The sequence below is a fragment of the Andrographis paniculata genome, unplaced genomic scaffold (assembly GCF_009805555.1).
Source record: "Andrographis paniculata isolate CXL003 unplaced genomic scaffold, ASM980555v1 Contig21END, whole genome shotgun sequence".
Classification (NCBI taxonomy): domain Eukaryota; kingdom Viridiplantae; phylum Streptophyta; class Magnoliopsida; order Lamiales; family Acanthaceae; genus Andrographis; species Andrographis paniculata.
Window position 1 is genome coordinate 1,900,345 of NW_026137502.1, and position 26,838 is coordinate 1,927,182.

General features: G+C 33.8%; 3 protein-coding genes and 1 non-coding gene across 4 annotated transcripts; 3 read left to right on the plus strand and 1 right to left on the minus strand.

The window, feature by feature from the left end:
* Positions 1–1,830: 1,830 nt before the first annotated feature.
* On the minus strand, positions 1,831–3,144 carry LOC127245035 (uncharacterized). The gene has a single exon (XM_051265680.1). It carries the CDS (start codon positions 3,142–3,144, stop codon positions 1,831–1,833), a length of 1,314 nt encoding a protein of 437 aa, XP_051121637.1.
* A 46-nt stretch (positions 3,145–3,190) lies between these two features.
* LOC127245214 (small nucleolar RNA R71) lies at positions 3,191–3,297 on the plus strand. Its single transcript, XR_007837414.1, has one exon. It is a non-coding gene; the product is annotated as a small nucleolar RNA R71 (small nucleolar RNA).
* A 4,538-nt stretch (positions 3,298–7,835) lies between these two features.
* LOC127244987 (putative glycine-rich cell wall structural protein 1) lies at positions 7,836–8,924 on the plus strand. Its single transcript, XM_051265622.1, has one exon. It carries the CDS (start codon positions 8,153–8,155, stop codon positions 8,690–8,692), a length of 540 nt encoding a protein of 179 aa, XP_051121579.1. The 5' UTR covers positions 7,836–8,152; the 3' UTR covers positions 8,693–8,924.
* An 8,564-nt stretch (positions 8,925–17,488) lies between these two features.
* LOC127245127 (general transcription factor IIH subunit 2) lies at positions 17,489–20,910 on the plus strand. Its single transcript, XM_051265835.1, has 5 exons — positions 17,489–17,656; positions 17,827–18,162; positions 18,272–18,733; positions 18,880–19,252; positions 20,279–20,910. The coding sequence occupies exons 2-5, from the start codon at positions 17,881–17,883 to the stop codon at positions 20,422–20,424; spliced, it is 1,263 nt and encodes a 420-aa protein (XP_051121792.1). The 5' UTR covers positions 17,489–17,656; positions 17,827–17,880; the 3' UTR covers positions 20,425–20,910.
* Positions 20,911–26,838: the final 5,928 nt, after the last annotated feature.

Sequence of the window (26,838 nt, forward strand, 5' to 3'; positions counted from 1 at the left end):
TAAATGAAAATACTTTATTAAGATAATTATTTATTTATTTATTTTTGTATTATTTATTTTTGTTTCTTTTTTTTGTTTCTTTTTCGTTTTTTTATTTTTTATTTCTTGTTTTTTTTATTTTTTGATTTTTGATTTTTTTTTATTGGGCTTTTGCCTATATATATATACCTACACTACCCACAGTTATTCCTTCATACTATGACTTATTTGTACCCAAAGTTCGTTTCTAACTAGTGCCGAAGAAATAAAGTGCATCACAACATGGACTTAAAGTAGTTCTTTCTAACATAGGGTTCAAATCGGAGAAGGTTCAATCGAAAGAAGGGTATGAGGGTAAAAAACAGTTTATTATAAAAGAAAAAATAGGCTAAGAAGGCTCAAATGGGCTAACTAGGGGAATATATTGTGCTGGGTAATAAAGAAAGGCTTAATGGGTTACCTAATGCCCTTATCATTTTCAAAATGCAAGACTCGATAGTTGCAAGTTCAACATGCATAATCACTCAAGTTCTAGGTCATCTAATTGAGCACTACAAATCACACATGAAAGAAATTTCCAAAAGCTTGAATATGTGCAATTTATTTTCTATTATAACTTTTGGAACATAAGCTCAAATCTCACAGGGTTCAAACGTCGACCTAACTCAACATATCATCAATCAAATGTCATTAGTCATGCCAAACTAACCTATCACACAAATTACCTTTGACTCACTTCAGACAAATCTCAAAAACATGCGAAAAGACAGCAAATCAGGCATAAAAATAGCACAAAATGAAAATTTTGCCCAAAAATTTGCATAACTCTCCCCACACCTAAAGTATGCATTGTCCTCAATGTAAATAAAGCAATAAAAGAAGAGAGGAACTTCCCTGGAGTCGATAGGGGGTGTAGTAGTTGGGAGCTTTGTTAACACCTCTTCATTTGATCGTGATTTTTAGGGAGGCTTGAAGTTATCCTGAGTCCTGCGAAAACAACTAACCAACGCAAGCCATTTAGAGGAGCGGATGTGGTGATCGGCGATGACTGAGCAGGGGAGGAAGAAGTCGACGGCGCCGGAGGTTGGAAGCGGTGACTAAACCAAACAAAACTATCAAAAGTATTATTAGCAATTAAATAATAAAAATAAATAAAATTAAAGAAAGCAATTAAATGATTTGGGTTGTATCCCAAAAAGCGCTTTTCTTTATAGTCTTTGAGCTAGACTTCGCCTCGCATCAATTCTGAACATCAAAATCGGCAACGGGTGCCGACTTTATAGGATCAAGTGAGGGTCTCTCGTGGTATAATTTGAAGCGATGTCTATTGGCCACACACTTTTTCTTCGGCTTAGAATTTTGATTCTCTTTATGACATTTTTTTGCTGCCAGCAATGGTGATCCCTTGGGAATCCATCTCCACTTTTCGACAATTTTTTTTCTTTTCTTACTCTCTCAAGTTGGTTTTTTCTCTAACTGTTTTGTTAACACAGTTCTTCGTTTATTCTCATTACCAACTTCACGAGTTTCCTGCACTACAGAATTAATAAAATTAATTGCATATAACGATTCAGATTCAACATGACATTTGACGGGATTAAAAATATTGAAATGAAATTCTTCTCCATCAAATTCCAAGCTGAGTGTGCCCTTTTTAACATCTATCTTTGTTCCTGCAGTGCACATAAAAGGTCTTCCTAACAAAAGAGGCGGTGGATTAGAGCAGTGCGCATTATGCATATCCAGAATATAAAAATCAACAGGAAAAATCAATTCATTCACTTGAACTAGTACATCTTCTATCATACCATCAGGATAAGCATTGGTTCGATCAACAAGTTGAATAATAATTCATGTTTCTTTTAGAGGCCCTAGATTTAAAGAGTCGTATATTGATCGAGGCATGACATCAATATCAGCTCCTAGATCTAGCATAGCCTTAGTTATCTCAATTTTTTCAATCTTACAAGGGATAGAAAACATACCTGGATCACCTGTTTTAGGTGGTACCTTTCTTTTGAGAACAACAGAAACGTTCTCACCCGCTATAATATGCTCGTCCCCTCGCAATTTCCTTTTGTTAATACACAGTTCTTTCAAAAACTTTGCGTACTTGGGGATTTGGTTGATAGCTTCCAGGAGCGGGATATTAAGTTCCACCTTCTTGAATATTTCCATCATCTCTTTTCGTTTGTTTGCCTTTTGTGTTTTCTTCAACCTGTCAGGAAAAAGAGCTGATTTAGTTTCAGTAGGAGGAACAGAGTCAGGAAGAACCTTTTCGTGAAGTTCAGCTTCCTTTTCAATCTCCATCTCAATCTGATCTTCATTCTGTCCCTTCGAGATAGGAGGTGGACCTTTCAATTCCTTTCCGCTACGAAGGGTTATAGCACTCGTATTCTTTGTATTAGGCCGGGAGGAACATTCAATCATCGTATCACTGCAGATAGTGATGGTGCTGACATTTGCTGGATTTGGCTCAGGCTGAGCAGACCACTTTCCTCTTTCATGTAGTTGTCTCACGTCCTCTGACACTTGATTGATCTGACCTTGTAACTTGTCGACAGTTGACTTCATCTCTTGCTGGAATTGCAAGGTACTGGCAGCCATAGACTTCACCAAGTCTTCCAAAGATGGACTGAAGTTGCTTGTAGGTGCTTGGGGCGGCTGCTTCTCATAGAAACGAGGTTGTTGCATCTGCTGCATAGCTCCAAATGGTTGATGAGCATTACCCTGCTGTGCGTTTCCATAACGCAGGTTCGGATGATCTCTCCAGCTTGGATTGTAGGTGTTGGAGTATGGATTGTACGCTGGAGGTCTATTCATACCGTAGTTTGCAGTGTTCACATCCACTGCACATTCTTCTTGGAGGGTCGGACATGCATCTGTAGAGTGTCCTGCACCCGTGCATATTCCACACGCCTTGACCTGGACACTCGGGTTGGATTTTTCCACGACCATCTTGCGAACAAAGCTTGTCAACTCAGAAAGTTGTTGTTGCATCGATTGGATGGCATGGTCGTTGTTGTTTCCGTTCATATGTCCAACATCTCTTGAACCAAATTGTTGCGTGTTTTCAGCCATCCTCGCAATAAGATCCCAAGCTTGTGCCGGCGTCTTATTTACTAAAGCTCCACCACTTGCAGCATCGATAATGTTCCTGTCCATCAACGACAAACCATCATAAAAGTATTGAATCAATAGTTGAAGGGGAATTTGATGTTGTGGACATTTAATGATAAGCTTATTAAATTGCTCCCAATATTCATGGAGCGTTTCACCTGATTATTGTTTGATGCCACATATCTCCTTCCTCAGGATCGCAGCTCTGGAAGCTGGAAAGTACTTCTCCAAAAATTTCTTTTTCATGTCGTTCCACGTGTCAATGCTTCTAGGTGGGAGATAGTAGAGCCAATCCTTTGCAGCATCTTTAAGTGAGAATGGGAAGGCTCTGAGTTTGATATGTTCATCAGTAACACCTGGTGGTTTCATGCTGGAGCACACCACGTCAAACTCTTGCAAGTGTTTGTGAGGTTCTTCACTTGCAAGTCCATGAAAAGAAGGCAGTAAATAGATTAAGCCAGATTTCAGTTCAAAAGCAGTAATGTTATTCAGAGTTGGAAAGTTAATGCATAAGGGCTGCTGCGCCAAGTTAGGAGCATCCAACTCCCTTAGAGTGCGGGTATCCTCAGCCATGACAGTCTCTTGATCACTTTTAGAGTCGCTAGAGCTAGAGATTTTGAGGTGGTTTAAAGATTCTGCCAGCTTCGCAACCTGAACAGCTTTTCGTTGCTTGGCTTCCTTTCGTAGCTTTCGCTCAACCTTCTCGATCTCAAGATTAAATATCAGTTCACCTGTATGAGAAGAACGGGGCATAAACAAGAGGATAAATTAAAATAACACAAAAGAGTAAAACAAAGCGCCAATCCCCGGCAACGGCGCCAAAAATTGACCTGTCGCGCGGTCAATCAAATATTTCACCTAATCCGTTATCACAATTTAATGTAATATAGGGGAAAGGGATCGTCTCCACAGGGATTGTGTGATTTACTCTTTCGTGTTCTAATGCAGTAAATAAAAGGAGAATTTTATTTTATTATCTAATGAAAATAAAATAACAAAACAATTAAATTAAGGGAGAACTGACTATCAAGGGGATGTCTGGCTCAAGGGATGATGCAGTTATGGCACTTGTGTTTTATCATTAATTCAATAAAATTAATTATTATTAAAGTATCAATAAATTGGTTATAGTTGTCAACAAGCTCTGACAACCAATTTTTCCTTACAGTGTAGGTAATTAAGGTACGACTGTTAACTACCCCTAATTAAGAAAATAAACCTAGGTGCGCCCATAAGAATATTGCCTAACCACATTGTAATCTAGAAAAACCCAATTCAAAACAATTATTACCTAGGAGGAGCAATTAGATTTGATTGTCTAACCCCCGGGAAGGAACTATTCAACCCGGTTGTCACCTATTCAAGTGCGAATACAATTACGGATATCCTACCTGAATTGACTTTAGATTATCATACTAATTTAAATATCGGTACCAAAATATTCAATCAATCTAACAATCACAAACGCTATTCTCAGAATTAGACAAATATTGATAATAAAAAAGAACTTTTATAAAGAAAATCAAGAATCTCCAAAACAAAAGAACCAAAACATTATCACCCCTCAAATAATAAAAGTATCTACTCCATAATTAAATAACAAAGAATAAAAGAGAAAGATGAAGTCATAGTGAGAGGCAGAAATCTTCTCTGTTGATTTGCTCCTGCGCGATCTATGAATCTGTCAGTCTCATGCTCCTGTGCGTTTCTGCCCTAGCCGTTCTCTCTTGCCAAATAGACGTGTCTTTTCTTCTTATTTGATTTTTGCCCTAATTATTTTGTAGATGAGCTTTTGGGCCTTTAATTAATTTTATTTCCTTTTTTCTGTCAATTATGCCAAATTTAATATTTGTCCTCTGCACACGGCAAATAAACAATTCGCATATAAATTAGGTAGAATCCAATTAAAATCACTCAAATATCGCATATGATATGAATATAAAACGCATGCGATTTCTAACTATCATTGGGTATGCGTGGTGGTAGCCTTTGTTGTCTTATCAAGAATTGATTAGTTTTCATTAAAAAAATTGAGTTTTTTCTAGTAAAATATAAGTAATATTTTTTCAAGTTTGGAAAAGACTAATAGAAAATCAAATAAGTAAACATATAATTTTTTTATAATAAATATTGGTCTTGAGTTTTGAACTAAATGGTTAAATTTTTTATTTTCTAAGTATGATATAGTCAAATATAAGACCGTTTTATATACATTCCAACAAAATAAAACGGCGGAACGGATAAATAAGATTTTTCTCAAAAAAGTAAGTAACATCTTGGTCACTTTATCCTTTCAAAGAGTTTTTTTAAGAGAAACCGTTAAACTGGTTGCATACTTACATAATATATCTACTTCAGTGTCATTAAATTGTAAGTTTCTCAAATTTTTATAATTGAAAAAAATAATAATTTTTTTCAATTTAAAAGTGTTGGATTGTGCTGCATTCACTTTGTATAAATATATCACATTTATAGTAACAAGGAGTTTAAAACCCATGCATATATTTAAAAGCCTATATCCCATTTTACTAACTAGTTAAATGCAATGTGTGATAAAATATAATTGTTGTTGTAATTTTAGCATATCTTTTGTATAACTTATGATGTGTTTATATGTTTAAAATATAATTTATTACGTGGGTCTAATATGAAATTGTAAGATAGAATGTATATAGGGAATGACTTAAGTGTACCTCGATCAATCTGAAATTTTTTTCAATTTAAAAATACAGTTCAATACAATTTTGAAATTTAAATTCAGAACTACAATAACTATGTCTTTTCAATCTGTATTTCTATAAATACATCTTTTCAAAATCGTACATGTTATGAATGAGTGTATAAATACATAGATTAATCTGGATTGAAAAAATACAAAAAATATAATACAAAACAGAAGGAAAGATAGTTATCCTACGTAACACATCCCTCGATATTTACATACTTCCATCATAATTCTTTTGTTCATCTATTTTCTTGATTTTAGGAAATAAAATCAAGATTCAAATCTTGTGTATAGTTAACTATATTTCCTGGGAATTGAAATTGGGAACAAGTGAGATTGGGGGAGAATTATGTGTGAGATCTATTTAGCTTTGTGCTTGTCAGTTTGTTTTTTTTTTTTTTTTTTTTAACACACGCATTCACTTACACCTCCAGCAGAAATTTCATCCAACACATGCGCACACGCACCCACTCAGGATCGATGTCAGTTTATGTTTCTTCTTTATGATAGAATATTTTGTAAGTATATATATATATATATTTTTAAAAATGCAAAGTTGTAATAATAAAAATTCTGGATTTGTACGTGAAAGAAACACACCTAACCGATATTCTATTTTAATTACTCCCTCCGTCCCATAATAAGGTATCAATTTACCTTTTGCGTCATTGTACTTAATGTTAAAAATATTTTTATATTTGTATAATTTTTTATACAAATGTCATTATATTAGTATTATAAGACACTAATAGAAATATTTTTGCAATTTTTCCTTGATTTGTAATACGTTTTGATACAATAATTAATATCCAAAGATCAACATGAAAAAAAAATGAATACTTAGTTATGGGACGGAGGGAATATTTTGAATCTATTTGATTTAGTAATCTACTAATTCTCTTTGTCAGATACATTGATTGCAGGAAGTCGATAGACAATCTGACGATTCTATCAAAACACAATAATTTAGAAGATAATAATCATAATTGAAAGCATATTACCACCTTGAGTCCAACCGATAACTAAAGACAACCTAAATGATTTTGGTGATGTATGATTGGTGCATTGCTTATTTAAATTAAAGGTGTATTTCCAATAAGTGATTACGGTGAATAATATTATTTTATCTACGGTGATTATATTTATTTATATATTTACTTTGAAAAGATTAAAACTTATTCTTATTTTTTAATCCATTATTATACTAATTTTTATTACGTCTCTTCACTCAATATTTTTAAAATAAATTGATTTTTTGTATAATATGAAAAACGTAATATAAAAAATAATATTTTATATATGTTGAATAATTGACTCTTTACGAGTGAATAATATATTTATTATATTAATATGTGTGTATATTTGTATTTTTTTAATAATATCTATGAAAAATTGTTTCCTTTGTATATGAACAAATTGAATATCTTATATATGAAACAATTAAAATAATTCATAAATCATACTTTCTCTGTCCTATAATAAAATATCCATTTTTCCATTTTAGTCCGTCCCATAACAAAGTATTCATTTCCTTTTAAAGTAATACTATCTACCTAACATTACAAATACCCTTACACCTTACAACTTACAATATATTACACAAATGTCATTACTTTTATATCACAAGGTTATTTTAGTCGTTTTTATTTTATTCCTACTATATCCCAATATAATACTAATATTTTTAAAATTACGTGAAAAAACAAATGAATACTTCTTTTTGGGACGAAGGGAATATATGATTAAATAAGATAATTATATTTATTTATATTGAAAATTATTGTTATTTTGCATGTGTGTTGTCAACTGCTCAGCCACAGATAGTAGTAGATTAGTATATAATGTGAAAGGCAGCCTGAGTGCATTCATTCCGTTCTCACCTCGATCACACGTGGAGGAGCAGCAACTCACCATTATTGTAAGATCGAGTGACAGAGAGTGATTGGATCGGAATATATATATATATACCATATGTACAGTCCTCCAGCACCACCACTTACCCACCCAACAAGACATGCACCAACCCAACCCAACCACACCACTATCTTCATTATCTCCACCAATCCCAATTTAGACATTTGCTGCAATAATCATTCATATTATAGAGATAGATAGACAAAACCAAGAACCTGCTAGAACCCCACCCAAACTCATCACCTTCGTCCTATAAATAAGAACCTAAGAAAGGGAGAAGTTAATTGAATATACATACAATTTATATATATATATAGAGAGAGAGAGAGGGGGGGGGGGAGAGCAATTAATTAATTAAGAAGGGGGAGATAGAAAATAATATAATTAGGGTTTTTGTGTGAGGTGGATTTGAAAATGTTGCAATGCAAGTTTGTTATTACCGGAACTTTGTTGGTGATGATGCTGTTTCTAGAAACTTCTTTTGGGGCTAGGCCCCTGGGGAAGCACATACCTGCAGGTTCGGAGCTTGGTTCGGGATACGTGCCTAATGGAGCCTCTGATGATCAGTACTACGGAATTAGCGGCGGCGGTGGCGGCGGCGGTGGTGGGGGAGGGGGAGGGTCTGGAGGCAATGGTTCTGGGTATGGGTCAGGGTACGGGTCTGGTTCCGGGTACGGCTCAGGGAACGGGTCCAGTGGAGGTGGCGGCGGCGGCGGCGGCAAAGGAGGTGGCGGCGGGGGTGGTGGAGGTAACAATGGTTCAGGTTACGGAAGCGGCAGCGGCTCAGGGTATGGAAGTGGAGGTGGCAGTTCCGGAGGAGGAGGTGGTGGTGGTGGTGAAGGAGGCGGTGGAGGCGGCGGCGGTGGGGATGGGTACAGCGGAGGATCGGGGTACGGAAGCGGGTCGGGTTATGGGTCAGGGTATGGTTCTGGATACGGCGGCGGCCGTGGTTGATGGGTTGAACGTAGTTTGAAACTTTTCTTGCATGCAATAATATACATATATATTTAAATATAAAATATATATAATCGGGTATTAGGAATTCTTGTACAATGAAATTGTCGGACTTGTATAATATCCGAAATGATTAACTAAAAATAATTAAAAATAAATTTGCATGTTTCATAACTTTCAAACAAAGAATGTCTCACTTTATTTACCAAATTTGGGCAACTTTACTATTTATTTAATTTCATATCTATGTATTCGTTTCTATTATATTGGAATATAGTAGAAATAAAATATAAATAATTAAAATAACATTATTAGTATTGTATGATATAAAAGTAATAAAATTTGTGTAATATATTATAAATTATAAGGTATTTATAATATCAAAAAATAGATAGTAAGATTACTTTTAAAAAAAAATAGATATTTTGTGCAACTGCGATGCAATACGAGAGTAAAAATAAACTAAAATTTATTATTATAATATAATAATAAGAAAAACAATTCATTATGTACAGAATTTCTTTTAAGTCCCCGCCATGATACATGGGTGTTAGATAATATATATATTTTTTTTTTTATTAAAATTGCACTAATTTGTTTTATCCGTTAAATTTATACATATAATTTATTTATTCATTATGTTATTATTTTTACTTTTAATATATAATAATTATTTTGTCACTAATGCATATTTTATTTATTCACTTAATTTTATCATGTCCTATTTTTTTTATTAATTACCTCTACAATATTCATTTCAATTGACGTCGGGTTCTTTTTTTTTTTTTTTTTTTTTTTTCCAATTTTCTTTATTTGGACCAACCTTAGCTTGATATTCTTTAGGGCTCCATTGTTGCTTCATGTTATCTCAAATTTTGATCTTGCCGACACAAATCTACCAAAAAAAAAGTAGAGACAGATGTTTTGGTATTGATTATGGACACATCCTAAAACAACTACTTCTTTAGTCCATATAGGGTGTGTTTGTTTGGGGGTTTGGATTTTGAGTTGGGATTTGAATAGTAAAAATTTTGAATTTGAATAGTTGTATGATGTGATATAAATAAGGTTTGATGCGATGTTTTGAATGTAAAATTGATTTTTAGTATAATATAAAAAATGAAAAATAGGTGTTTGATTTGATGTTTTTGGGGGGAAAAAATTGGATGAATAGTGGAAATCTATCAAAATCCTTCAAACAAACACACCCATAATTTATTTATATTTTCTATTTCGATTTGTCTTACATAATTTATCCCTTCTTTTTAAAAAAATATAATTATACATTTTGAGTGCGTTTACTTTGATGGATTGTATTATAATATCTAATTATTTCAATGGATTATATAATCAATGACGTTTACTTTGCGTGATTAAATATTAGATAAAATTATATTATGTTTAGTTTGTTTGATTATATGGTGTAATTATTTTCTTATCCAAAATATCCTGAATAATGTTATTATAAATTATTGTAATATAATTTATTTTATATTTTTTTCTTTCTAATTATAGCAATATAATATTAAAAATATTAAAATTTGATTGAGTTATTGTCATAATATGTATATATAATTTGATATAATTTTATTATTTATTAAATATATTTAATTTTGTTCTCAAACTTATAAATCAAGTTTTAGTAGCATATTTTATAGCGCTCTTATCACTTTATATTATTGATTAAATTTTTTTTAAAAAAATATATAACTTACATTTTAAATGAAATCAAAATATATTAAACAAAAAATATTGTTACTATAAGTATGTAAAATGTTTATAAGTGTTTAAAGAGAATGATAATGTAATAAGTAGGAGTAAATAATACTAGGGGATTATATTGTATTAATAATCTTATAAATTAGTATAATTGTAACGAGTCTTTAATTATACAGGGTTCTAATACATTAAAGTAAATATGAGATTATGTCAGATTTTAAATAATATAATTCACCTTAATCTCATGTAGTAAACACATCCTTTAATCACATTTTAAATTTTACTTCATAATTTATAATTTTATAAATTTTAATTAAAATATTTAGTTATCTTAATCTATAATTATTTTTATTAATATATTTTTTCATTATTTACTAATTATACTTTACCTAAATTCTTATATTTACAGTAATGCGAACATATTATTCGGGAGGGAGGGATTACAAGATAATAAGGAAGTTATTATTCAATTAACTTTTGCTAATATGTGTAAAATACTTAAAATGATACACAAGAATTATTTTACCGTGAAAAAATAAATTTTAAGTATTGTTCTTTGTATATTAAAATTTCAAAGTGATCTAATCAATAAAGAAAAAAAAAATTATGGGTAGATTGTAAAAGTGCAAAAGAGATTCTACATAAAAACGATCAAAATCTTGCATCTAAACAATTTTTTTTGCATGATGGCAAAGAATAATTAGTATTTTTTACATTAATATTGAATATATAAAAAGTGAAACAAACCATATTCTTCAATTTTTAACTCGAGAATTCTTACAAAACATGTCTGATGAGAATCAACTCATGCCAACAAAAATCAAATATGAAATATAACTACTATATCATATATATATATATATATATACTCAAACTTCATTAGCATTTTGAACCGTTGAAATCTTGGATGTTTTTTAATTGAACTCAAGGAAGAATGACTTTTATATTTCTCCGTAAGTCACACTTGTACTCATTTGCTACTATAGCGTAGAGCCCCTTGTATAGGTCAAGTCAAGTGTTTGGGAATTGGATTTTAAATACACTATTCATTCTATTTTGTTCTTTAAAAATATCAAATCAAACATCTATTTTTTATTTTTTATATTATGCTAAAAATAAATTTTACATTCAAAACATCACATCAACACCTATTTATATCACATCATACAACTATTCAAATTCAAAATTTTTATTATTCAAATTCCAACTCAAAATTCAAAGCCCCAAACAAACACACCCAAATATTATTTTGCAAATTCCGAAAGGACTTTGTCCATTAGAAAATTATATAATGTCTGAAAGTTAGTGGCAGTCTTGTGAATGATTATGCTATATTTGATAAGCGAATGTGTTAGAAAATATATACATATGTATGTATAAAATATATGTATATGTATATATAAGGATATGTATAATTGTTACTCCCTAATTTTCAAGTTCGATAAGGTGCGACGGTCCAATCCGGTGGATCAGCCCATACGACCACAAAAAAGTCCAGTCCAATCGATCCGATTCAAAATGTTTTGATGTGTTTAAGAAAACATAAGAGAGAGTTGAGAGGTTGAGAACAAAGTGGGTGAATTGAGAAGTTGAGAAAGACTTGAAGAACAAGATAAATAATGGGTAAAGTTGTGATATAAAAGGGAGAAGAACGGACAACAAAAAAGAGGACACATTCGTATCAACAAGTGCAACAATAATTAACCTTTTTTTTTTCCTTACTCCTGCATAATTCAACATTCTTTTTTTTTTTTTTCCCTTTTTTAGCATCTTTTCTTTGTTACTCCTACACAATTTATTATTTTCATTATCAAGTTTGATTCCTACTTTCTTGTTAGTTTCTTACTTTTGAATTTCAAAATGCAAGTTTGTCTAATTAATCATTTTTCTTTATTTTGTTCTTTAATTCTTGTTGCGTTCAAGTATTCAATTCATTTCAATTTCTTCCATTAATATCTTTATGGTTCTTCTTCTTCTTTACGATCCAGCACCATAATTTATATATATTTGTCGTCGATTTATTTTTCACGCGAGACTTAGCCCGGATACTTTCTTGAGTAGGCAGGGGAATTAAATTATTGTCGATTTCGACTGGCCCAAATTTATTGGGCCATCATCAACAAATTTCAGCGACAACAGATTGGCACACCCAGTGGGACTCCGACGAGTCTCGCACTTTTTATGAACAGAGGAGTCGCAAATTACCATCGCCGGAGAAATTTACGATCTCAATGGAAGAGAAAATTGCCGGTGAAACTTCAGTCCCACGCATCTCCGAAGAGTCCCATGCATCTCTGGAGAGTTCTTTGCAGCTCCGGGAGGCGTGGACAGGATGATTACGATCCCTACAAGGTTCTGCAAGATCATATTCGTGGAGAAATCTGATCTGCCCTCCACAACTTAGTATTGAAGTTCTCTCGGTATTTTTCCGACATTTTCAAGCCCACCATCCGAAATGAAATTACGTGGGTGAGAGAGGAGAAGCTACGCAAGGGAAAAGCATCAGTGACCAGCCTCGGAAATGATGAAAATGCTCCTCCAATGAACGCAGCACCTGGAGATACGTCTGGACAGCCCCCAACATCACTCCAGTATGATAGCATAATCATATTGAGCAAAGAAAATGAAAACAATAACCCCCGGATAAGACAATAGTTGAAGGACTTTGGCGGTCCTCGGGGCAAGCCATCGTAAGGCCGTCGCCACACCAGGGACATCCGAGGAGCAGCAGGTATGCGCTGCCCACGTCTCAATGGCACAATAATTCTATATTCAACGGAAAAAACATGCCAATATCACCTGCCGGCTAAGTAACATCTCTGCCGGATGAGGAGCTGCCGATCCTTGGAGGGCATGACTGACAACGGCTTCAACACTTTCGGTCATTCTCAAACCTCCGGAATCGCTTGGGGAGCAACTGCACCACCTCCGAGTGTACCCTAGGGGCAGTCCCGCCTTCTCCGGGACCCTGGGGGTCAGCCCTTCCGGATGTCGCAATGGGGTAAGGATCAAACGTACCAACTTTATCGGCACCGCCTCCGCATGAGGGGCAAGGAGCATACTACAGGATAAATTTTTCTGAGGCATCCGAGCAGTTACAGGATTATGGATCTCCAAATCATGAGGTTACAATACCATTCGGGAACTTTCCGGCTTTGGTGGCGCCACAGATGACTTGGGGGGCAGCTCTGATTCCTCCAGAAGCACCACCAGTCTCACGGATGAATTGGGGGCAGCTCCGACTTCTCGGGAGCACCACCAGCTCCGCGGATGACTCAGGAGGCACCTCTGGCAGCACATCCAACGTTGATAGCGCCACAAACAACCTGGGAGGTATATCCGGTGGCACTTCCAGCTCTAGACACTACCCGGAGGACAATCCCACCACCTCCAGCAGCATTCCAGCTCCAGGCGATGTGCGGATGACAGCCCTGCCACATCCGGAAGCACTTTCAACTCCGGACTCTACCTGGAGGACAATCCTGCCACTTTCGGCGGCATTTTCAGCTCTAGACACTGTCCGAGGATAGCCCTGCCACCTCCAGAAGCACTTTCAGCTCCGGATATTACCCGGATGACAGTTCTACCACCTCTGGAAGTGCATCCAGCTCCAAAAATTACTCGGGAAGCAGACCCGACGATGACGACACCTCCGAAGGCGATAAGGGATATAGATTTGCCACCCCTGCTACCTCTGAAAGAATTACCAGTGCTGAAAAGGGCCTGGAAAGATCCGCTGGCTCCGAAAGGGTCAACTCTATCAAATCCGGACAGAACGGCCCCAGATCCGGACATAACAGCCCCAGGTCCGAGCAGACTAGCAGCAGCCCCCTTGCAGCCCGGAGGACGCGCAGAAATACCCTCACCGCCGCGGCCGATTACCGATCCGCAGGTGATCGAAGAAGCAGTCCAAAGAATATACGGCGACCCATTTAGCTGCCTACAAGGCTGTATTATCAACGGCCATTCTCGGATCAGATCACCGTCAACTATCCTCTCCCTTAGAATGCTCGGACCCTGGAGTTTATTCTTTTTTCATGGGAGGACTTGCACTCAGCGATTGAGCATATCAATCGGTTCACGGCACAATGCAGAGGGGAATTCGGAGAAAACGAGTGGTACAAACTCCAACTATTTCCGTTATCCCTCACCGGACCGGCCTTCACATGGTATGCATCTCTCCATCCTAATTCATTTTTTACATGGGAAGACCTAAAAAGAGCATTTCACGAGCGGTTTTATAGCCTACTTCCGGAAGTGACGGTATCTGACTTAACTAACCTACGACAAAAGCATGATGAGGCAGTATAAAGTTTTTTGGAAAGGTTTCGCAAAGACGGCCAAGGCGGAATAGCTCTTCCGGGATGTCAGTGGCAAACATCATTCACCGCATGCGAAGAAAGGCAATATCGATATCAAGAATAGATCTAATCGGACTCCCGTGACCATCCAAATGTCTCATGCGCCGATCAATGCCATTAAAGTATGTCCAATGAAACCTCACGCATCAGTAGCAAAGGCCGACGGAAACCGGATGAACCATAGCGACACGTTTGCAGAAATCCATTTTTAGAAAAATAGAAAGACATGGAGGGTGGCCTCGGTGGACCGAGTGATGATAACCTTTCATCCGACGCGGCATTATGAGCAGCGCCCCAAGAGATGAGCGTCGGACATGCGATCGGAGAAAGAAGAAGACAGGAGCACAAAGACTGAGGAAACAACATCGGCGCCGGACAACTAGTTCCGGTTAAAAGAAGATGTGACGCAGCCCAAGTAACTAAACTATACTAACCGAAACTTAAAACTAAATTCAAATAAAAAAAACTAAGTAAAAAAAAGATATTACCGGTGTCCGATTCGTCAATCGATCGGATGTGAACCCAAGCGTTGCCTAGACCCAACACCTCTAAACCAATGGAGACTCGAACGATTTGGCTAGAAACTCCGGTCGGTTTCGGAAGCCACGAACCCAAGGAATCAACCCAAGGACCCGATTTGAGAATGATATACGTATGCAAGGGTAACCCTCGCTCACACACTAATTCCAATATAATGGAATAAAAAGAAACTTCAATTGATATAATTTTCAAGGTGTCTAACAAGTGAAGCCAAGTGTTTTATTTTTAGGGGAGGCTAGCTTGGCAAAAGGACTCTACAACCAATGTGGGACAAAATTATATATTATTTATATCCCACTAATTAAGTAAATAAGAGATGTCCAATTAATTAGATTAAAGGGGCCCACTTTACTAAATAAAATAAAACACTTCTTATCCCACATGGGTAATGATGTGAGTAAAAACTCCATGGGTGTTATAAATTGGGGTCTTCAAGGGTGGATGCACTTCAATGTTGACAACACTCTTCCCATTGGCCTCCATGCTTCAACTTTGTGCATGGTTTCCTCTTCCAAGTGTAGAACTAATGCCATAATATTAGTTTGAAACTTCTTGGTACGGTTTCGAGTAATCGGACCTAGTGGTAGTGCATGTTCATCGTCTTTTTTGACGACCTCGTCAAGATGGGATAACAAGGAAGTGAGCTCTGAGCAAGCCATACACGGACGGATTAGAATAAAAATATGTCGGAAAAGAGTAGTTTACGATGTCCGCGTCGAATCCGACAAGAGTGGAGGCCAAAACGAGTGCGGAGATGATGATGAACCTATGATTAGACCTCTCGAAGATGATGAAATTTCAGAGGCCAACATCAACATAATAGAGCAAGCCCTACAGTACGAAGATGACTTCAAGGTCGAGGTGGTTGAATTTTTACCGAAATCAAAAAGCTTTAATCCCAACCGTTGTAATTCCCTTCGAGTCTGACCCTGAGATTACCCGGACCAGCCCTCTGCCGCTGTCGGATGAGGTCATATAAAGTTTGAATTGTACCGCGAAATCTCATACAAAAATATTGGACTTCAAAGTTTTACAAACTATTTGTCCAAATACGTTTGTGAGGAGCATTTGTTACTCCCTAATTTTTAAGTCTGATAAGGATTGACGGCCCAGCTCGGAGGATCAGCTCATGTGGCCCATGAAGAAGTCTAGTCTGACCGATTCGATCCAAGATGTTTTGATGTGTTCAAGGAAACATAAGAGGGAGTTGAAAAGTTGAGAACGAGTGGGTGAGTTGAGAAGTTGAGAAAGACTTGAGAAACAAGATAAATAATTGATGAAATTGTGATATAAAAAGGAGAAGACCAAACCACAAAAAAGATGACACATCCGTATCAAAAAGTGCAACAATTAAACTTTTTTTTTTTCTTTACTATGCATAATTCAGCATTTTTTCCCCCTTTTTTTAAGTATCTTTTCTTTGTTCCTTCTGCACAATTTATTACTTTCATTATAAGTTTGATTCCTACTTTTTTTATTTTTTTTTGTTAGTTTCTTAGTTTTGAATTTCAAAATCAAGTTTGTCTAATTAATTATTTTTGTTTCTTTTGTTCCTAAGTTTTTATTGTGTTCAGGTATTCAATTCATTTCAATTTCTTCCATTAATATTTCTATGGTTCTTTTTCTTTACGGTCCAACACTATGATTCATACATATTTGTCGTCGATTTATTTTTTACATGAAAAACCTATATTTATTGGTCGTCATCGATAAATTTCAGCGAAAATAATAATATATATAATTTTTTTCTTTTTTTTTTTAAATCAAAGTGCTTTGAATATTTTATTTATAAATATATTAAATTTATTTTTGTCATAATTTAAAATTAATTTGAAACAAAGTACAAGGTTCAAGATTTTGTTTAAATAGTATTATAATATAATATTTTTAAAAAATTAATATATTTTTATTTAAAAATAATAATATCAATCTGAATTTAAAACCGTAACAAAACATATTCATTATATTTATAAAATATACACATTTAAAAATGCCAATAATTTTTCATCGACAGTCGTCGCTCACCAATTTCACATCCACAGGGCCACAGCGACGCGCGGCCGGGTTCACGATTTAGAGAACGATTTCAATTTCTGTTTGATAATAAACCGGTGAACCGGCGGTTCGGACCCACCTGAACCGATCGGGCAAGTTTACTCTCGCTGCATCGTCAAATTTGCAACTTCAGTTCCATCTACTTCTCTTCGCAGAAAGTTTGGGAGCATTTCCAGCAGTTTTGATTAGCGCCCTGCTTCTGTTTTGTTATTCCAATTCGATCTTCTTCTTGTGTTGTGGCTATAAGAGGACCAAGTGGGAGAAACAAATCTTTCAACCATTGCAGCAGGTTTTGAGAGTGTTTTAATGTTTTCGTAGTTTCTGCTCGATCTCTTTATTGATAAATTGGTTAGGAAAACCGAGGTGTTACAATCGCTTTTCTTATCTTCGAAATTAGAACAATTAAGACGAGTTTGGAATCCGTCACATTGATGCAATTCTTCCCACATTTGCAATTAGGGCTTTTCTGTGGAGTGTGTAAACTGGCGATTGTTTGCCCAAAAGAGTAGAATTATGTCGAGGAAGGAAAGCAACAGCGAGCAATTGAGGTTTAACAGAGAAGAAGAGGAAGACGATGATGATGCTGATGGCGGCGGTCTAGGTGCGTGGGAAAGGGCTTATGCAGATGAGCGGTCATGGGAGTCTCTGCAAGAGGATGAGTCTGGGCTCCTCCGACCTATTGATAACAAAACCCTTTACCACGCGCAGTATCGTCGACGTCTCCGCACTGCAACAGCTACTCGAATTCAGAAAGGACTGATTCGTTATTTATACGTCGTCATTGATCTTTCTCGGGTATCATTACAATGGTGTTCTTGTCTATGTCTATGTATTACTCTATCAAATTGGTTGCTTATAACAGCTTATAAGATTCTACTTCATTCGTACCCTTCTTAACTTGCAGGCAGCTGGAGAGATGGATTATAAACCTAGCAGAATGATTGTTGTTGCTCGACTGGTGGAACGTTTCATCCGGGAGTTTTTCGATCAAAATCCCTTGAGTCAAATTGGGCTAGTGACATTGAAAGATGGAGTTGCACATTGCTTAACAGATCTTGGTGGTAGTCCCGAGTCACATATCAAGGCTTTAATGGGAAAGTTGGCGAGCTCGGGTGATGCATCTCTCCAAAATGGCTTGGATCTTGTTCATAGCCTATTAAATCAAATCCCCACATATGGTCATCGTGAAGTTCTTATATTGTATTCTGCTCTTAGTACTTGTGACCCGGGTGATATCATGGAAACCATAAAAAAATGCAAGACGTCTAAGATCCGGTGCTCGGTTATTGGTCTTTCTGCTGAGCTATACATTTGCAAATATCTTTGTCAAGAAACTGGTGGATTATACTCTGTGGCATTAGATGAGGTGAGATATTTGTGTTACGTTATTTTCTAGATGATTTTTGCAGTGTACTATAGTAGAATAAATAAATGCGCTTGTTTTTTCGAATATATATTTGTGTATACTTCTGTTTTCATAGCTCATTTATTTCCCTAATGTTCTTATGTCAGTCTCACTTAAAAGAACTGGTCTTTGAGCATGCACCTCCGCCTCCGGCTATAGCTGAATTTGCAGTTGCAAATTTGATTAAGATGGGTTTTCCTCAAAGAGCTGCTGAAGGAGCAATTTCGATATGTGCTTGTCATAAGGAGGCTAAGGTTGGTGGTGGCTTCACATGCCCTAGATGCAAAGCACGCATTTGTGAATTACCTACTGAATGCCAAATATGTGGACTAACCCTTGTTTCATCACCTCACTTGGCAAGATCTTATCACCACTTATTTCCTATTACTCCATTTGATGATGTGCCACCATCAATGATCACTGATCTGCGCAATCTTCAAAGAAGTTGCTTTGGTTGTCAACAGAGTCTCCTCAATCCTGGTAATTGTATATTGAATGCTATTCCCTTGTTTGTATGAATGCCCTTTTGGTTCTTGTCTTGCAAATGTCCTAAATTCATCAATGCAGACACTTTATATGTTAGGGGTTTTCCGAACATGATATACACATACTGCCTTTCTGACCTTGCTAAATATAAACTGCTTTAGGATTAGAGATCATCATGATATGTTTTATTTAGACCCGGATCTCTATTCTTGCAGCTTTACATAAGATTTTGTTTTCTAAGTTATTGTTAAGTCTTATAATCTACATTTAAGGTAGACTCAATATGGTTACTTTTGTTTAAACCTTGACAATGAATTAGACATATGTTGCATCATTGAAATCTGTCTTCATTTGGTTACAGTGTGTGTGTGTGTTTTAGTGTGATAAGTTGATTTTGTTTTTCAATTTATTGGTTTATTTTCATAACATCAAAAGGTTTGGATGATTTGATGATGTATGGAAGGTAAATTTATGTAGAAACTAATACAAGGTTTTGTTTACTTATAAAAAATTAATAATTGGATAGCAAATAGATCTGAGCTTCAATAATCCAATGTATGTACATGTACACATCGTACACACACATCAGGGGCATAAATTGTTGTTCATGAAATGTTTGTGGAATATTTGTACTACTGATGTTTTAATGGTTTGGCCTCTGGGTTCTCTTCTTTCGTAAAGTCAATGACTCAATGCTATCAAAAGACTTATCATTTCATTACCTTTCATCCCTTTCATTTATTTTTACAGTTAAGTACATGGTAAGAAAATGTTTCCAGACATAACCTATATGTTCTTTAGCAGGGCATAAAACTAAAAGAATTGAATCTCCTTTCATTATATATATATATATATATATATTCGAACTGACCAATGTGGCTGTCTCTTTGTGGTATTTTGGTTATTCTTGCTTGGGTGCAACTTAGTATTGATCATGTTTGTATTCCTCAGGGTTATGTACACGACCAATTATTTTATTGACTTGGTTCGGACCTTAATTTCTGCTTTATATGGGTGCAGGAAACATCCCAGCTGCTTGTGTATCCTGTCCGAAATGCAAACAGCGCTTTTGTCTTGATTGTGACATTTACATCCACGAGAGCTTGCACAACTGCCCAGGTTGCGAGAGCTTCCGACATTCTAAATCCACTGGTGCGGAAGGGTGACCAAGATAGGACATTGCCATATTTGCTACACCTGAGACTCTAACTCAGTATAGTCGATGCGATTCTTCGCTTTGAGATTTGAGGCTGTTGGAAGCATTTATCTCTGTTGGCAGCACAGATGGAAACTCCATCAAAGGAGCATTTACAGCATACTCGGAGCATTGCCTGATCGGACATTGTACCTGAAACCTGCCATTTTTTACTCACAAATTCATTGAGGAATGTGGACTTTTGCAGGATTATTTGTTTCACATATTAAGAAGTCTAGGCCTACATCCGCATTTCTTAGTCCTTTGGAGCTTGCTTTTATAATTCTCCTGAAAGTTCAAGGAGTTGACATGGACGTTGTTCCTTAGATAAACATATATACATATATATGTATTCATGTTTGCCTTGGTTGGTTGATTTTCTTTGTTATGTAATAGGAATGGAGAGAGTTGGGAGACATTTGGTCAAATTGAATATGAATGTTCAGTGTTTGTTTAATTGTTTCTGATGTGTCTATGGAGTATGTGTTCTGTTGTGATTTCAAATTGAAGTAAAAAACATTTTTTTGATAAAAATATATATTTTTTCTAGTATAAAATATTAAATCAAAATATTATAAATAAAAATTTTAATTAATATTACATTTTAAATTATTTTTTAAAAATTAGATATTTAATGTATTGATAATAATAATTTTTCCGCTGGAAGTATTATATTTATATTTTTGTTTTTATTATTTAAAAGTATTTATTTTTTATTATAGTAAAAATAATGATACATTAATATTAAAATATCATTTAACATACTTGTATTGATAAAAAAAAAAAAAAATGCAAAATAGCTAAAAATCTCCCTATGATTTTCCGAATTAGCTGAAAAAATGCCGTTAAATTTTATCATATTTGACCGTTATACTCCTATTTATATATTTTTTAATGTATTTCTCTCTCTTCTCTTATCTCTTCTTCTCTTCTCCCCAAGAGATTCTTCTTCCCCAGTTTCTTCTTCACACACAGGTTTTTCGCAATTTTTTTCTTCTTTCTTCTCTGATTCTTTTTCACGCCCCGCAGCCTTATCCTGTTATTTCTTCTTTTTTTTTCTCTATTTTTATTTTCCTTCTTCTACATCTCTAATTCTTCTTTGAAGAATGAAGAATTGAAAAATAATAAGAAAAGAAAAGACGACCAGTAAAAACTGCTGAAGCAGGAAAGAAGGAAGGAAGGAAAGAAGGAAGAAGAAAAGAAAGAAGAAGAAAAGAAATAACCTTGTTTTTTCTTTTTTCTTTTTTCTTTCTTTCTCTTTTCCCTTGATTTTTTTTATTCTTTATTTTTTCTACCTCATTCTTCTTTTTTCCTCAATTCTTCTTCTGCAATCAACAACACCAAATTCTTTCACTTCTTTCTTAAATTGATTTCAAATCTTGATGTCAAATTGATTTCTTAGATTCTGAATTTGGTAAAACAAAAGAAGAAATCTATAATGAACAATAAATTTGGGATCGATTTCAAATTTGGTTATGCTTAGTTGATTTAAAATGAAAAAAAAAAAGAATTGAAATTAATTTTTAAAAGTACGGAGAAGAACAAGGAAGAAGAAGGAAAAGGAGGAAGATTCTGTAAAAATAGTGATTAGGATATTTTTAGTAATTTTATACAAAAATACAACCACCGTTAAATCCTAACGGATGGGAGATTTTTTTGCAATATTTTGGAAACCACGTGGAGGTTTTTTTTGGAGTTTTAGAACCAGGGGGTTTCCAGCAAATTCGAAAACCACAGAGGATTTTTTTGCTATTTTGCCAAAAAAAAAAATATTAATACCTCCGTCCCATAAAATCAACACTAATTTTCTTTTGCATCATTGTACGTAACATTAAAAATATTTTTATATTTGTATAATTTATTTGACAAATTTTATTATATCTGTATTATGAAAGACTAATATAGGTATTTTTGTCGTTTTCTCTTGATTTGTACTATGTATTGATATAATAATTAATCTTAAAAAATTAACACACAAAAAAAGTCAATGGTACTTTTCTTATGGACGGAGGTAGTATTATTTTTTTTTATCTATTACAAAACTTTCAAATAATCCATTTAGATAAGAGTGGAAGGAGTATAAAATTTTCAAAAGATTTATGTAAATATTGCTTAAAATTTTAAATTGAAATGATCATTTTTAAATTAATATATTAAATATAAATAAATATATGATAGTGAAATTTTTTCAAAGAAAAGAACATGAGAGTGCCTTTGTGTTATTGGACAAGTTGTGTAAATAAATGAGCTGTTTGAAATTAAAGATAGTTTTTCTAGAGTTTATGCAAGTTTGTTGGATGCGTTGTTGCCGGTACCATTACTATATGAAAAGATTCATAAAAAGTTTGAAAACGGCGTAGTACTCCCTTGTGTTTTCAAAAACCTCGCACACTCTCCCCTTTGATCAGTTTGACCTAACGACGTTAAATATCTTTTGTAATGGACCGTTATACCCTTCCTTTAAATAACTCACTTAACACTCCTTTCATCACTTCTCTCTCCCTAGCTTCTCTCCTATCCCTATCCACCCACACCTCTCCCCCATCACTATGCCCGACTCGAAGTTCTTCTTCCACCTACGAGAAAATCGATTACAGGTTTGAACATTGATCCAACGGCGGTGTTCTCATCAAAAATTTCATCGATTTATCATAGAAAATGGTAGCAACGAACCCAAATTCTTGTAAGTCACCGAGTTCGATCGATTTTGAATGACTTTTGTGTTAGGGCTAGGGCTTTTCGGCGTTTTTCTTTTTCTACGGTGTGGGCTTTTGAGTATTTTTCTACGGGTTTTGGACAATTTCGGGTTGATAAGTTCATCGACTTGTCATAGAAGTGGAATTCGGGGTACACCTTGTACATATGTTATGCTTTTTATACATATTGTATGGTGACCCGAAAACCCTGTCAGTGGTTGCGTCTAATTACGAAATTAATTGATTATGTTAATTGAATATTTGTTTTTTGTCTGGTTGCTGTTGGATAGTGTTTGAGGGTGGCGTGGACATATTCTAATGTCGAAAAACACATGAAAAAAAAATTAAGGGAAATGAAACCAAGGAAGAAGGTGGAAATGAAAACATCGCATCTATTTTGCAAACACCTACCTGAAAATCGGAAATTAGTGGTTGACCAGCGTCGAGGAGGGGATTCGGGGTGTTCTGGGTTTGCTTCTGTTGTGTTCGATCGATTGATAGAGAATGGTTGTACTTAATGGGAGTGGAAGGATAAACTAGGGAATTTGGGTAGTTTAAGATAAGCAACAGCAAGTCTACTCGCTTACTCCACGCGTGTATTCCACCTTCCGTTAACTTTTGTTGTTTGGGGGTTAGACGCAAGCTTTTTTAAAACACAAAGGGGTACTACACCGTTTTTAAAGTACATGGGGAAACGGCGGCGACTTTCCAAACCACAGGGGGATATAAGCAGTTTTGCCTTACATTATTTGTATATTATGTGTTGCACATACTTGAATTGTTAAATCATACATCATCTGTCCTAAGATCTATAGTATCACTTGTGTTGAGCACGGTATTTAAAAAATATTGATATTATATTGATAATTGGTAAAAAATATGAGTGCAAATTTTTTTTGCAGTTGTTAGTGTATTAGTGTAAAAGTAGTGACATATGTATAATAATAATGCAAAATTTGAGATAATTTTATGATGATATGATTATTTATGAAAATAAGCTATTATTTTGAGACGGAAAAAAATAAAAAATAAGACTATTATATTCGGACGGAAGGAGTATCAATTTAATTTCGTCTTGTTAAAATTTTTTGATTGTGTTGTTATATCACATTACAATATTTTTGTGTCATTGTAGTAATGATCAATCATTTCAATTTTTGTCGTGTTGAACTTTATTAATTGCATTATTAGAATATATCAATTTAGTTATGTGTCATTGTAACAGGGATCAATCATTTCAAATTTTATCAAGTTAAACTTTATTGATTGTATTGTTAAATCATATTAATTTAATTGTGTGTCATTGTCATAGTGATAAATTATTTCAATTTTTATCTTGTTTGAACTTTATTAATTGCATTGTTAAATCATATCAATTTAATTGTGTGTCATTGTAATAGTGATCAATCATTTCAAATTTTATCAAGTTGAACTTTATTGATTGTATTGTTTAATCATATCAATTTAATTGTGTGTCATTATAATAGTGATAAATCATTTCAATTTTTGCCTTGTTTGAACTTTATTTTGTGCATTGTTAGATCACATTATAATTTATCATTGTACTATCTAGCTTTGAACACACCTCCATTGTTATATCAGATCGTTAATAATATCATGTATGTCATCAAAATAACTTTATTATTGTACTACTTATGTACATATTTTTCAATATATTTTTTTATTATTATTCACATCATTACTATTACCATATTATATATTTCATATAATATAAACTATAAATACTCTATCTTGGTAAAATTTCTACACTACACTTCCCTTCAAAAAATATATGTAACAAACTACTTTGTTGTATAAAATAAATTTCTTTCAAACTATTTCAAGTTTTGGACTCCGGATGTGATTTCTTTTAATTTGTAAATGCAATTTCAATGTCTTCAAAATATTATCACAAACTACAAAGAGGAAAATCGATCTCGCCAAATAACATAAGTTAAGATGAATCGTGAAAAAAGGTTATAATCGTTTGTTCAACGATTATTTTTCTGAAAATTCTATATATACTGATTTTCAATTTTTCCGTAGATTTCAAATGAGAAAGCATATCTTTCTGCGAATTGTAGATCGTCTAAAAACAAAAAGTTTCAACAACGTCGAGATGCAATAGAAATGCTTGGTCTATCCCCATACAAAAATGAACGGTTATTTTACGTGTATTGGTTTTTGGTATAGTTGTTGATGTTGTAGATTATTACATTCGTATTAGAGAGAGTACAACAAGAATGTATGTAAAAAATTTGGTTTGAAAGAATCATTTCAATATTGCGTGAGAAATATTTAAGAAGGTCAAATGCAAAAGACCTACAACGATTATTATATGTTGGAGGAGAACGTGATTTTCCAATAATAATGAAAAATATTGATTCCATGCACTAGGAGTAGAAAAATTGTCGAACTGCTTGGAAAGACCAATTTTCACGTGGAGTTCATGGCAAATAAACTATCGTATTAGAATATATTGCATCGTATAATCTATGGATTTGACATTATTCTTTTGGAGCACCAGGTATATGCAAAGACATTAATATACTAGATCGATCTCCGATTTTTATAATGCCCTTTTGAATTATTATTTCAGAAGTAAATTTTTGTTAATGGTCACCAATATGGTACAAGATATTATCTTATGGATGGAATATATTCTCCATAGACGAAATTTATCTAATCTATTCATCTGTCTCAATGATCTAAAATGCAATTATTTGCACAATGTCTGCTCGAAAGGATACAAAATGTGTTATTGGTGTTTTGCAACCTCAATTTGCTATTATTAAACGTTCGTCACTCATCTGGGATATTAATCTTTTAATAAGATAATAAATACAGTATTATTTTTCATAATATGATTGTTCAAAATAAAAGAGATATATATCTGCATTATTATGATATAACTCAATTTGAACAAGTGGGACAGATAATATTAGCGGTTTAAGTAAGTCATATTCTACGTATAAAAATGTTGGAATAATTGAGTTTCTAAGCAATCAAATACAACTCAAAACAAATTTGGTTAAAAATATATTCACAAACATTTGGTTAGATGAATAATTAAGTTATTTGATTTTATTAATTTTGAATAGTTCCATTATATTTGTAATGCAATGTAATGTTCCTTTCAAAATGTTTAATTATTGTTTCTATATTTTATTTTATCAATTAACTAATAATAACCATAATAATAAAAATACTATACAAAAATAATTTGATAATAAAATTTAAAATTTAAATTAAATTAAAGCTAGACTTAATTAAATAATAAATAATAAGTATAACTTTCGCTTTTATATATTATTAATAAATCAAAGTATTGACAAAAAAATAGTTATTATTATTATTATTATTATTATTATTATTATTATTATTATTATTATTATTTATAAAATAAAAAATATAATTTTAAAAAATAATATATGTATATATATAAATATGAGAATAAAAATTTAAATGAGTATATTTATTGTGAGTATAAAATATAAGAAATTATTGGCCGGAGATTTCCATGTCATAGAAAATAAAATTATTTTTAAAAAAATTAACGTTGTAATTGTAATTTAGTTCTTCATTAATTATAACAATACTCATTATTTGAGCTCGATTTAAATTGCACTACATCACCGATAAAAATATCTTGATGTCGATTCACGACCAACATCATTACAAAATCATTA

Bases quoted from the DNA above. Each gene is read 5' to 3' on its own strand.
- LOC127245035 (XM_051265680.1), bottom strand. From the start codon at position 3,144: ATGGACAGGAACATTATCGATGCTGCAAGTGGTGGAGCTTTAGTAAAT.
- LOC127244987 (XM_051265622.1), top strand. From the start codon at position 8,153: ATGTTGCAATGCAAGTTTGTTATTACCGGAACTTTGTTGGTGATGATG.
- LOC127245127 (XM_051265835.1), top strand. From the start codon at position 17,881: ATGTCGAGGAAGGAAAGCAACAGCGAGCAATTGAGGTTTAACAGAGAA. The intron at 18,734-18,879 runs GTGAGATATTTG...TTCTTATGTCAG, and splicing joins ACTCTGTGGCATTAGATGAG to TCTCACTTAAAAGAACTGGT. The intron at 19,253-20,278 runs GTAATTGTATAT...ATATGGGTGCAG, and splicing joins ACAGAGTCTCCTCAATCCTG to GAAACATCCCAGCTGCTTGT.